The sequence below is a fragment of the Chrysemys picta genome, chromosome 9 (genome assembly GCF_011386835.1).
Source record: "Chrysemys picta bellii isolate R12L10 chromosome 9, ASM1138683v2, whole genome shotgun sequence".
Taxonomy (NCBI): Eukaryota; Metazoa; Chordata; order Testudines; family Emydidae; genus Chrysemys; species Chrysemys picta.
In genome coordinates, this window is record NC_088799.1 from 41,186,182 (window position 1) to 41,200,452 (window position 14,271).

The following is a 14,271-nucleotide window of genomic DNA, read 5'->3' on the forward strand; positions in this document are numbered from 1 at the left end:
TCTATGATTTGTATTTCATTACAGTCTTCTAAGATTTGTACTTCTAACATTCTGAATATTTAGGTTTTTTTATTTTAGAGGTCATTTGAATGTCCTACATATTACTGGATAGTTTACTGGTCTAATTATTCTGTGTATTTCTGTTACATCTGCAGTTTGTAGCTTTATGTTACTTTGTTATTTTACAATTTAATCAATTACACTTTTTTTAATAAACAAAGGGGGAACAGACAAAATAATGAATGGTTTACAGAAGATAAAGTGGGAATTTCTGTTCTCTGTCTCATCCTACACAAACAAAGGGATAGTCAATTAAACTGAAAGGAAGGAAATTTAAACCTAATAGAAGTAAATACTTTGCCACATCTTCACAGAGAGCTCATGGAACTCACTGCCACAATATACCATTGAAGCCAAGCAGAGAATCCTGGGATACGTACTTGAGATGGTTAGCCCATGCCACCGCTGCTACACTATTATTATTTGTGTGCTATCTTGATCAGTGCTAGCACGTGTATGTCTACGTGAGCCAGGAATCCCACTGCCAAGCTCGTAGTTTAGAAATAGTCTCTGCTTTTGTGAGGCATTTTCAGATCTTTATATGAAAAGTACTATAAGATATGATTTAGAAAGCTCTGCAGCTTGTAGCTGCCTGTTGGCTTATTGTTAACTTGACTCTCCACAATGTAGTCTCCACCAGGTCTCATGTCCCTGAAGAGAACTTAGAATATGGGCTGTCAGAAGAAGATGGGAATTTAGTGTTAAGACGTCATGAATTCTCTGTGTGTGCATGTTTTAAATCACCCCCTCTATTCACTGCCATTAAAGAGTTTTGCTTCCTCACAAGGCATTATTCTAATACTTAGGGTGACCAGATAGTAAGTGAGAAAAATTGGGACAGGAGGTAGGGGGTCTTAGGTGCCTATTTTAAAAAAGCCCCAAATATTGGGACTGTCCCTATAAAATTGAGACATCTGGGAACCCTATTAATACCCAGGATTCAGGCAGGTTTGTAGTCAGGGCAATTAGCCCATGTTGCTGCTGCCACTCCCCATGCTACTGCAGCTAAATTACTATTTTTAGTGTGCTAGCTTGACGAGCGCTAGCACAAGTATGTCTACATGAGCTAGGAATCACACCCCATGCTCGTAATGCAGAGAGCTACTTGTTTATGCTAATGACAGATTACAACTCTCTGCACTGGCACACGTCTGCTGGTTGGTGCTTTGGGAGGCTGGAGTGAAGGCTTTCCTTATGCCTAGCCTCACAGACAGTCACATTCTGTCCACTGTAAAAACTTCTTTGTGCCACTCTGGATATGCAGAGGAGATTTAAAGCTGACATAGATGTTTTTGTTTTTGGCGGTGGTGTTGTGCCCCAATTTCTCTCTATTGGCTACATAGAACAGAGGTCTTCTCCAATTTGAAAGCAAAACAATGATTTTTCATGGGAACTAAATATTCAGCTGTTTCTTGAATTAGTCACGTACATGATACGAGGCCTGTTTAAAAAAATGAATCCTCTGCAATAAGCGCACATGCTGATGTGTATTGCCTGGCAAAGCTATGCAATGTTACAGATCCAAGTGCTATGGAATTTTTTTTATACTTTTGTGAAGATGGGCGGTTGTACTTCCTAGATTGTAAAAAATTCTGTGCACAAAACCCATATATTTGGGCTGAGTATAATATATATGTTTTGTTTCTTAGGGTCTGATCCAAAGCTCATTGTAGTCAATGAAAAAATTTCCATTGGCCACACTGAGCTTTGGATCCGGTCCAAAAAAAATAGCTTCTTTAAAAAAAAAAAATCCCCCCCTCCTTACCATTAAATATGTGAAACACTCATCCCTTTCATATAGGGTGACCAGATGTCCCGATTTTATAGGGACAGTGCTGATTTTGGGGTCTTTTTCTTATATAGGATCCTATTGCCCCCCACCCCCTGCCCCACACTTGCTGTCTTGTCATCCTACTTTAGTAAAGCATGACAACAGGTTTATCCATTAGAACTAAAATACAGTAACTCCTCACTTAAAGTCATTCCGGTTAACGTTGTTTCGTTGTTACGTTGCTGATCAATTAGGGAACATGCTCATTTAAAGTTGTGCAATGCTCCACTCTTACGTTGTTTGGCTGCCTGCTTTCTCTGGAGCTGGCAGCCTCCCTACGTTCCCCCCCCCACCATCCCCACAGCGCCTCCCACCCTCCGGCAGAACCCGCGGATCAGCACCTTCCCTCTCCTTCCCCCGCCTCCTGCCCGCGGCAATCAGCTGGCTTGCGGCATTTAGGAGGCAGGAGGGAGGGGGGAAGAGCGAGAACTCGGCGCGCAGGCTCCCCCTCCCTCCCCTGCCTCCTAAACGCCGCAAGCCAGCTGATTACCCCGGGCAGCAGGCGGGGGGGGGGGGGGAGAGCGAGGACTCGGCTTGCCTCCCCCCTCCCTCCCCTGCCTCCTGCCCACACAATCAGCTGGCTTGCAGCATTCAGAAGGGAGGGGGGAGGAGCGAGGATGTAGCGTGCGAAGTAAAGGGGGAGGAGATGGGGGGGAGAAGAGGCGGGTCAAGGGTGGGGGCTTGGGGAAAGAGGTGGAGTGGATGGGCCGAGGGTTGAGCCCCCTGCCCCCGGCAAAGTCATGTATAGCTGTGCCTGTGCTTGCAAGAACAGCAAGAGGAGCAGCCGGACAATCCATCCCCTTCCACTCTCTGACTCCACCACCTCAACCAAGCTTCATACTCAGCAGTGATGATTGTAGTATTAAATTGCTTGTTTAAAATTGCTTAAAATGTATATAATGCCTTTTGTCTGGCAAAAAAATATAAATCCCTGGAACCTAAACCCCCCCCCCCCATTTACATTAATTCTTATGGGGAAATTGGATTTGCTTAACATTGTTTCACTTAAAGTCGCATTTTTCAGGAACATAACTACAATGTTAAGTGAAGAGTTACTGTATCTGGACACAGTTTGTACATTAAGCAAGCCTATATGTGAACTTTTAATTAGCAGAACACACCTGAATGGGCACAGTTGCAGATATTGCCTGGATCTTATTTAAAGCTAAATAAATAGTGGGGCATAGATGCTAGAAGTAAGGGGTTCTGGGGGTGATGCTGCACTCCTTGGTTTGAAGTGGTTTCCATCACATACAGGTTTTACAGTTCAGTTCAATGGTTCTCTAGCACCCCTACTATAAAAATTGTTCCAGCACCCCAGAACTTGGGCTCTACCCTGAGCCCAAACGCCTACATGGCAATTTTTAGCCCTGCAGCCCAAGCCCCGTGATTCTAAGTCAGCTGACCTGGGCCAGCTGTGGCCATGCCACTGGTCTTTTTTTTCCAGTTTAGACATACCCTTAATGTCCTGTTCAGTAAGTCAAACTCCCTTAGGGCTTTCAACTCCCAAAGAAGAGGGGAAGGGGAGATCCCAATCCCTGCTGCTACAGCAGCCTTCACAAAGCCATTGCCAGTCCTGGCACAGCTCTCAGCCTTGCTTCCTGGTGCCACAGGCTTCTCTTTGCCTACCAGAGTCCTTTAAACTGTTCCTCCACTGGGAACATACCATGAGCCTGTTGAAGAGAGGGGCCCCCAGCCTAGTATTGCTCTATTTTCCACCCTAGTTCAGTGTGGGGCTTGTATACCCCATCGCATGACCCAACAATCCTGACATTCCTCCTTATTCACACCAACCATCCAAGTACCACACAGCTACTTGTTAAACCACTCTCGAAATATAATGGATAAAAACGGAAACCTACAGTATTTCTTAATATTTCAAACTGGGAAAATAGAAATCAGTAAATCTGGCAGAGTTGGAGTGAATTGCATGCACATGCCTATCTCGCTGTCTAAAATCCCCTGTTCTAGCACTCTCTCTGATAAAAGATTATGGTGCCAATTGACTCCCATTTACTTAAACACAATCATAATCATTACGATTACGCCTCCATATGATATCCAAAATGCTTGCTATGATGGTATTATAAAGGGGGGGGGATTCCCCCCCATGCCATTTACATTTTATTGATGCTAACTGGTTATTATCTTTTGATGCTCAGCTTTGCATTATGTGAAAGCAGCGCAAATAAAGACAAATCAGTTTTGAACAGGGGAAAGGTTTTCTCTAAAGCATCCCAGCATGAAAATGGCTGCTAGGAGAAGACAACAGCTTTCAATTTGTAATTTTGCCAAAAATCAGATTAAACTTCAGAAAAAAAAGTGCTCTCCTCCTAAACACAACATGGATTAAATGATTCTGTGGGGAGAGATAAGTTGAAGCTTACACACAACACATTTGTTTGTAGAGTTTCTTCTGAGCACAGACATTAACATTTTTTAAAATTACTTAATGTGAAGAAAGTATTTTTTTCCAAGATCAATAGCAAAAAGCTGATAAAATGTAAATGGCCAGGCATGGGTGTTTCTTGAAAGATCTCAGCATGATGTCTCTCATGACCTTAGGATAACACAACTGCTCAGTTTTCCATCATAGTTCTTTCCCCTCAAGAACGCAAGAGGCACCACTTTTGATCCACAAGGACATACCAGAGTGGATCTGCTGAAATACACTACTCGGAGAGCTGCTGGCTTGTATTATATGTGCAGGGGGGAAGTCTTCAAAGCATTTTAATGTGACCCTGCCACCCCCAACTCTGGTGACAAGTTGCTCCCCGGTGTGAAGTGGACTGGAAGTTGCAAGAAGGTGATAAGCAAGCAGGGTAGCCATGGCTAGGGCTGCGGCATATGGGAAACATAGTGTTTTTTCCAGCATAAACTAAGATATTTTTTCATAAAACTTGTTTTTATATCAGCAAATATGTATCAGGAAACCAGTTTAAACCTAGAACTAGAGGGTGAATTAGTGCTTGCCCAGAGAAGTCTTTATTCCTTATTACTCTGCAAGGAAGTGGGCTTCAACTCCACTCACCAGGGACCACCACTAGAGAGGTGAATTAGTCATTCTTCCCGCTGATCCACGCCAGGAAAATTTGGGCTATCAGAAACACTGGGAGCAGGTGCTCCAGTCAGCAGTTAGACCTTGATTCAGCAAGGTTCTTAAGCATGGGGCTAACTTTAAGCAAATGAGTACTCCCCTTGACCTCAGTGGTATTACTCCCATGCTTAAAGTTAGGGGTGTAGTTAAGTAATTTACTGAAGCAGGGCCTTAGACGCCAAGTTGATAGGCACGGTGGGTAATATTTTCAAAGGCACCTAAGCCACTTAGGTGTTTCTGAAAATGGGATTTAGGAGCCTAAAGTACTTAGGCACATTAAAAACATATTAGTCTTTGTAAACACCTTGGATTAGAATCCAAATTTAGGGGAATGGAGTTGAATTATTTGATAAATTGTTCCTCCTTCCTGGAACATTCTATTAGGACTTTAGTAATGTGTAGGTCAAGATTATGGTAGGCAAACCACTGCTCAAAGCAGGGATGCACCACCCTCACTGGAGATCATGGAGGCATTGTGCCTGCCTGCTACACTCTTCCAAAGGGTGCCCAGTGTCCTCCCCTCTCTTCCCTGCACACGAGGTCATCTTTGCTGGCTGGTGCAAAGAAGAGCGATGGCCATGTTCCCAGTTTTGTTTTTCCACACTTCTTTGGGAGGCCAGCACCAGTAGTGGCATTAGCTTCACACAGTCCTTTTGCCCTCTTTTCCCTTTGTCCCCTTGTTAGTCACAATCTAGCCCTATGTTTAAAAAAATGTATATAATAATAATAATGGCAGGTTGAATAATTCAGCATAATTATATATACAGAACACAGATTTTGTTTATTGCAGCTAGACTGCTCATGGGACAGCATATATCTCCAGGAGACAAAGCTGCATGGGGTCCAAATTGTTTTTATCATTAATATCACCATAGAAAAACTCAGAAAAAAATGGCACATGGTAGGCTCAATCTATCACTGCTACAATGCAAGCCTCAGCAAAGCTATATTTAAAAAAATGATTAAATCTAAAACTAGAATTTCAGGCCCCTGGTAAACAACCCTTACACTTTCCCCCAGGATCCTTCTCCCACTTGTGCAGCAGAACCAGTGCGGTTCCACTGTATTTGTAGCCCTGCACTTTCATCGAGATGAAGGCTGGATCTGGCCCTTCATATCTATGTTGTAGAGAGATTTTAAAACTTACCTATAGAACACAAAGTAGTAACAATACATAGCACTGACTGGAAAGATCACTTTTCATCTTCAAAGTGCCTTTTCAGCATTAACTAAAGAATTCCCACTATCCTAGTGAGTTAAGTAAGTATTATTAGCTCAGTTTTATTGAGTGGGAAAGTAAAGCAGAGAGGCCAAATCTGGTTTTAAAAAAGCAGAGCACGTAGTTTCATGTAGCAGCATTTCCGGCATCCCACAATGTTGTACAATGAGTTACCTACTGGTACCACTACAGGTGTGGAAGTATTTATGGGAGTCTTAATGCAAAGACTCAGGCACACAAGTAATACATATTATTTCAATTTCAATTTAAATCCTCAGCTGGTGTAAATCAGGGCAGCTCCATTGTCCACAGGAATTATTTAGTTGGGGATTGGTCCTGCTTTGAGCAGGGGGTTAGACTAGATGACCTCCTGAGGTCCCTTCCTGATATTCTATGATTCTAGGACCCACTATTCAGCAGAAATCACTGAAGCTATACTGACATACACCAGCTAAAGGCGTGGCCCAGAATTCCTAATTGTATCTTGCCCAGGACTCACCGTTTCTGTCAATGGCAAAAGGAACATCGGTTGTGACAATTTCATAATTGCATATCTGGCTGTACTGCAGAGAACAGTCCTCATCTATGGCTTCCACCTGCAATATACTGTCATAGATCTTTCCCTCTGTCACTGTGGCCTTATACGAGGTCTCCTTGAAGGTAGGTGCGAACTCATTAACATCCTTCACCTGGATATGGACCACTGCCCTAAAAATATAGAAACAAAGAATTTGGAGAGAGATATCCATTCATCTTGACTTCAACTGAGATGTCAATATCTGTTCATTATCCAAACACATGACAGATTAACACGAAAGATGGCATGGAAAATAAAAACCTATGTACTGTGAGTAAAGTGCTTTTACTTTGTGCTTCATTTCCATTTTTAATTTACACTACTTAATACTTTAATATGACATTGCTGTTAAGAAAATGTGCAACAAAGTTATCATGGGGAAAGCCTAATTCTCCTCTTGCTTAACATCAGTCAATGGAATCAGTCAATAGATTGAATCCTTTGTAAAAAAGAAAGAAAAAAGGCATAAGAGAAGAATCAGGCTTAAAATGCTCTCTTAGACACTGATTGCCTGAAAATATAGATATCTTGAAAAATCCCTGTTACTAAGTAAGCACCTTCCTTCCTTTCCAGGGCAGAAGTTAATTGTTTGTCCACTCCCTAAGTCCCTAAAATACTGTAGATTCTATGTTCATTTCCCCAGTTTCTTACATGACAATTAGAGCTTGTGAAAGGTGCTGCATTGAGAGCAATAAGGGCTGAATTCATCTACAGTATTTAAAATCAAGTTGTACATGGGCACTGGCAGGGGCATCTTTCTCTTAATGTCATGTGACTGCGCCTGAGCCTTGTTCTGGAAGACAGTGTGCCTCAACCCTCCTCAGAAGGGCTCAGCTCCAGAGATTGGGAGAGTAGTTCAAGCTCCACGTTGCTTAGCTGCTCCGGTGACTGACAATTATACAGTGCACTGTCAGCAAGTATGATGCCGGATTGTTGTGTGATGTGGATATCTGTTATTAGCACCTGAATTGGGAACACCAACTCATTTCACATATAGCTAGCCACTAATCAACCATCTTCATGATTATTACTTAAATTAGAGTAGACTGTAGCAGGCCCAGCCAAGAGCACACCCCCTTTGTGACAAGCACTTGACACATACGAGACAGTTCCTGCCGAAAGAGCCTACAATCTGAATAGACAAGTGATGGAAAGGATAAAAGAGGGATAGAGAGGTGAAGTGACTTGCCCAAATTTATACAGTAGGTCAACGGCAGAGGCAAGAACAGAACCCCAGCTTCAGTTCAGTGCTCAATCCAGTTCACCACACTGCCCTAGTCACAACTAACCAGACTTGGTTTTGATCACAGCCAGACCACAAAGTCCCCAAGTCTAATAACTGCTATTCTGCTACTGAAGTTTGAAAGAGAGACCATAGCATTCCATATGAAACTCCCAAAATTGTTACAGTGAAAAAATTAACTGTGACTTGAAACTTGTTCAATTTGAAGGTTGTGCCTTAAGAAAAACATTATTAAAAAAAACACAACCCCTCCCCTGCAAAAACAGATCATGATGCAGCTCACATTATATTGTAAAATAAATTCTTAAATTCCTGTGCATCTGATATAAACAAAACGGTGCATTGCAGTTATTGCTGGTTTGTTTAAATGGCTCATTCAGTAAATTGGGCAGTTTATATGGGAATTTTATTGTCTGTACCAGGGCAAATTTCATCTTTAGTGACAAGTGGTTTCATGTATCATACAAAAGACAGCACCATATCTGGGGCATTGGTTCTATATTGTCTCAGTAAAGAGTGCCACCTATTGACCCACCAACAACACTTCTTGCAGCCTCTGAATCTCTGGAAGATTCCCACCAAATGCTGAGCGAGCCAAGTCTGCTGAGCTTCCAGGGGCTAATAAAATCTCAGTGCAAAGGCAATAAAACTGCAGCATATAAATAAAAATGGGTGATTTCCCCCCCTCCTAATAGCTTTTCTGTACCATTTGAAATTGTCTGAATAAAGTTAGAGAAAAAATAAATTCAGCATAGTTTGGTTACATAAATATCAGTTAATTCTAGTTTCTAAGGCTCTGATTATCTGATTTAGCTGATCTGTTTAATGTGGGAAAATATTTAGTATGGAAAAAATAATTAAAAAACATTATTTTACTGTAGTCCATTTGATCAGTAGTTCTGCTAAAACAGTTCCATTGAAATTACTGAAAATCAGGTCAATTGGAGTGAAATGTTTATATATATATATAAAGACACCAACAATGAACAATTAATTCCAGTGATAAAGCATTTTGTTTCCATTTGCTTCCCACAGACTACAGCATTAAAAGAATCTCTTTCATCTGAACTGCATCTTGGAGTAAATACATGCCACAGCCAATGCATTTTTTCCCCTTATTGTCACTGACTTGTGAGATTTCTTCCAGTTTGTTCCACTAGGTCCTGCTCCACAGTCGTATGCCTGGATGATGAATGTGTACTCCTTCTGCAGTTCACAGTCAATTGGACTTTTTGCTCGGAGACGACCTTCTCCAGATGTCTTGTTTAGCACGACAGCTTCAAAGGGCATTTCCTGACCATGGATTTTAAAAGCACAGATCTCGCCTGTAAAGAATAAAACACAGGAAAAAATTATTGTTGGTTAGAACTGATTCAGATATGTTTGAGTGACACCTGATGTGCTGGCAACCACCTGTATTTCACAACCTGTGACAGATAAGTGACGTGGACTATTCGCTGAACAACATACCAACACAAACTACCAGCTGAAATAAACAGAACCTTATGTAAATGAGCGAGAGGTAAAGGGACAGACAGAAGGAAAAATAGAGAAAGTCTTTATACTAGGTCTCATCCTCTTTACATTGTTATTCTTTCTTCTGACACCAGCATTGCCTTTGTGCCAAGTGGCAGCATGTTGATTTCACCAAATTGTTTTGGTTGGTGGGGGGAGTGGGAGGAAATCAAGGAAAACAAAAACCAAAGATTTTGTTTTGAAAATTTTTCCAATTTTATTTAAAAATTTAAAATGTTAAAAAATTCAAAATTGACATGAAATGTTTTGTTTCAGGTCAAACAAAATGTGTTGCTTGACCCAAAGTGATTTTTTTTAAACTGCCAGTGAACTGAAAAATGTGCACTGCTCTACTCTCAGTACATTCTAAGTGTTCTATTTACACATACATACCAGTTCTGGAACAGAGGCAGTCACCTCTTTCCAAAATCTCAGCACTCACCCAAACACCTTATTCCCAGGAAACTATTCTGTCCCAAGAATTACATCCAAATATAGAGAATAAGAAGAGAACCAACTCTGTGCTATTTGCCACAGCTTCTCTCAAAGAACTACTCTATAGCAAAACTGACAAAACAGCAAAGACTGCTTGCTTACTAACAAAAAATTGCAAGAATATATGTAAGAGCGCCATCTAGTGACTTTTCCTATAACATTTTTTAAACACACTTTTAATTAATGGCAAGTAGGCCACACTATGGTTCTTCGCCCATTTCACAGAGGGTCTATAGCTTCAACCTCTGTCTTCACAAACATGCTGCAGCTTTAGAGTGTAATCATTGCACTTCACCTCTATAGGTAGGAAATAAGAAAATGTGGAGGCTATTAAGCATTGTAGGGGAGCGTGTATGGCACTGTGAATTTCTCTACAGGATCAGCACGAGTTATTTAGCATAGGTGTTTCCGTACCTATGGCACAGCAGGAGAATACATACAATCCATGTTTAGTTGGGGTTAGTGGCCCCACCACCTTACACAATAGCATGGAAGGGAGGCAACTTCCATGCTAGTACATAGGCTGGAATGGTGGCTGCGGGTAGCCTGCACATCTCTCATAGCCCTGGGCTGAACATAGGATTTCACCTTCCCAGACTCTGCTTGCTCCGCCTGCAAAAAACCTGACCGTTAGGGCTTTATGCAGGTGGATTTCACTAGAGAATCAAATCCCCAAAGGGGCTAAATATCTGCATTTTGGTGTATTACTGTGGGAGTTGTGGGTGCTCTGCAATACCCAGGATCAGGCCCATTGCTGTGTATGAACTGTAATGGTATGAATAAAGGGGTGAAATTAATAAGATGCCAAGGATGATGAAGCTTGCTGATCGCTGATCATGGATGTTGATCACTGTGAATATATACTAGACATCAACTGAATGCCATGTTCAGCTCTGAGCAGATAATTTTCACTCAATGCATCTGAAGAAGTGGGGGTTTTTACCCACAAAAAACTTATGCCCAAATAAATCTATTAGTCTTTAAGGTGCTACCAGACTTACATGAGTACCCCTCTGATCTCTGAGCAGAGTGTTCTCCTTATTTCCCTGCAGCAAAAAATTCTGAAATAATACTGTGGACTTTGATTTTAATTTAATGCCTTTTCTGAAAAGGAAAACAATTTAATAAATTTCAGTAGGAGCCAACAGTTGAAAAAGTGTTTTTTCACCCTGCTTACAGATGACCCTTAATGCTATTTTTACTTTTTCTTCAATTGACACTAACACCAAAGATGATGTGTCTCTAGCCTCACTCAAAAGGAGTGATATAAAAGGGTCGTTCAGTCCTCATGCCCATTCATCTCTTAATGCCTGTTTAGGCTTATATATGGGCTCCACCCGAACAATATTTTTTGCTTACATGGAACTTTTAAGAACTAGATTGAGCAGATGGATTAAGATTAATCATGTCACATAGGGTATTTGAAAGCCTTCACTATCTACTTTTAGTTATTACCATCCTGGGCTGAACTCAAAAAAGGGTCCTAGAAGTAAAAAAAGGTATGTTATTTTTTATCCCTTTACCCATCACCTGAGCCATTTAGTCCTCCAAGACTTTTAGAAAGGGGCATTCTAAATTGGCTAGTAGATATGATTCTGCTCTCAGCATAAATCAGGGATGGCTCCATTGAAGTTAATTAAAAGTATACCAGTGTAAAAGGGGGATAAATCATAATCAGGTTCTATATCCCTTTTTAACCTATTGCACACACTCTGTCTATATACATTGATTTAGATACACTGCGTGCGCGCGCGCACACACACACACAAAGTATGCAAGCAAACAACACCGTTAGTACTGTATGATTAACTCAGTACCCACTTTCTCAGTAATCCAGCATGGAGCCACTGTAAATAGATGTTGGTTTTAAAAGTTTTTAAAAATTGAAACCTTCCAGTGTAATAAACTGCAGGAAAGTGTGAGAGCTTGGATTCTGCAAACATCTCCTGCAGTGCACAGTTCTGTGTTCTTGGGAGTTTCTCAGTGGCAGTGGAAAGGCTTATTGCCATGACATGTTTTTCTGCTGTGCTATCGCTTAAACAATTACAAGCTATTTTTTTAAAACAAAAATAATAATTTGTATTACTGAAGTGAGAGATGTGGAATAATTTTTTGACCTGCAGAAAAGGTTGTTGCTAGCAGTAGTACTTTTACTGTGTATGCCTTTCTAGCTCAGTGAACTCAACATTATTGAAGCTTGGCGAACTACTACAACTTAGCAAGCTATACTGAAATCATAAAGGAAGCAGCAGATTGATTAATAAAATATAGTAATTATGCTGATTATGTTTAATTTTTTGAGCAACAAACTCAGCCAACTGGAGTTCAAAACTACTGCCATGCCGACTGCTGTATTCACTTACTCTTCGAAAGGTGAACATTTGAGAAAGTCATGCAGCTGCAATACCATAGAGAAGTAGCCCTTTCTGTTGATGTATTCCATTGCAAGATGGTCTAGTGCCAAAATTCGGATATGCATGCCATCTATCTCCCCACCGTTGTTAGGGAATCCCATTGCTGCAAAGCCATCCACCATTTCCCGCACATTGCCCAAAGTCACCATCCTTCGTAGCACGAGGCAATTAATGGCCCTGCACACTTGCATCACCACAACCCCCACAGTGGACTTCCCAACTCCAAACTGATTCACGGCTGATCGGTAGCAGTCAAGAGTTTCCAGTTTCCACAAAGCGATCACCACTCGCTTTCCCACCATTATGACAGCTCTCATTTTGGTGTCCTTGTGCCACAGGTAGAGGTGAGCTCTGCACACAGTTCTAGGAATGTGGCTTTGCACATATGAAAGTTATGCAGCCACTGCTTGTCATTTCATATTTTAATCACAATCTGATCCCCAGGGCCAACCAGAGGGGGGGCCAGGAGGGCCATTTGGCCTGGGCCTCAAGCTCAAAGGGGGCCTCAAATTTAGATACTTGTTAATTTTTTGGCATTTGTGAAGTTTTGCAACTTGTTTTTACGCGCATCCCTATCGGACCAAAATGTGACACACACTCTCATCTTAGAGCTGCAAATTTAAGCAAATAAGAGATGTGATTTAGTAAAAGACTTTTTTTGTTAACTGATATAGATTTTGTCATATTAAAGAGTTCATAAATATTAATAAAATATATCGGGTCTGATGGCACAAGATTAGACCGTGATGAATGTGTCCTCTCAGATCAGCTGATTATATAAACAAATCACTACTAGTGGCTGGTGCTGGATCAAGTGCATAGAAAGGTAGAGAATTGTTACATTTTAGTGTCTTTATAGTTTTACGTCTAGTTGACTAAGGAATTATTTATATGTGAGAATTCCTCGTTAGCATCTTCATATCACCATTAACTTAGGCTTGAATAGAGACTGGGAATGGCTGAGTCATTACACAGATTGAATCTGGGCCATCTTGATTATCACTACAAAAGTTTTTTTTCTCCTGCTGATAATTGCTCATTTTAATTAATTAGCCTCTTAGAGTTGATATGGCTACTTCCACCTTTTCATGTTCTGTATATATATATATATATATATATATATATATATATATATATATCTCCTTACTATATGTTCCATTCTATGCATCTGAAGAAGTGGGCTGTAGCCCACGAAAGCTTATGCTCAAATAAATGTGTTAGTCTCTAAGGTGCCACAAGTACTCCTGTTCTTTTTAAAGAAAACTATGTTGCATGGAAAACAGCCATTGGGGCAGCATTAGCTGAAAGTTCAGTTGAGAATTTACTCTTGACTGAACTCTCTACAGAAACTAATAACTGGAAAAAACTTCATGAGCGCATTCTGAATGTCATCCTTTTTCTTTCTGAACGGGGATTGGTTTTCTTTGGTTCCAGTCAACGTATTGGTGATCATGCAAATGGAAACTTTCTAGGCATAGTTGAGCTCCTCAGCAAATATGACCCACTTTTATCAGAGCATGTTAAACGTGTTCGAGAATTGCAAGAGAGACAAAAGCGCGTGCAAGTCCATAATCTCTCTACACGCATACAAAACTAGTTTATTGAGCTATGTTGGTCATTCGTTCAAACAACAATTCTTGATGAGATTCAAAATGCCAAGTATTTTTCAATCATTGCTGATGCCACTCCACATTGTTCTCACAAGGAACAGATTACTATGGTTATTCAATATGTTAAGATTGTAGACAGATCAAAATTTTCAATTGAAGAAAGGTTTACTTTGTTCGATAATTTCACGAGAAAAACTGGAAAAGAAATTG

General features: G+C 40.8%; 1 protein-coding gene across 1 annotated transcript in view; it reads right to left on the reverse strand.

Moving 5' to 3' along the window:
* CLSTN2 (calsyntenin 2) overlaps nucleotides 1-14,271 on the reverse strand; it is a 672,586-nt gene that overhangs the window by 122,905 nt on the left and 535,410 nt on the right. Inside the window, exons 3-4 of the mRNA XM_005282521.5 lie at nucleotides 9,157-9,352; nucleotides 6,707-6,915 (exon numbers count right to left, since the gene is read on the reverse strand). Of these exons, the coding sequence (XP_005282578.1) occupies nucleotides 6,707-6,915; nucleotides 9,157-9,352 (405 nt within the window). The remainder of the gene's footprint in view (nucleotides 1-6,706; nucleotides 6,916-9,156; nucleotides 9,353-14,271) is intronic.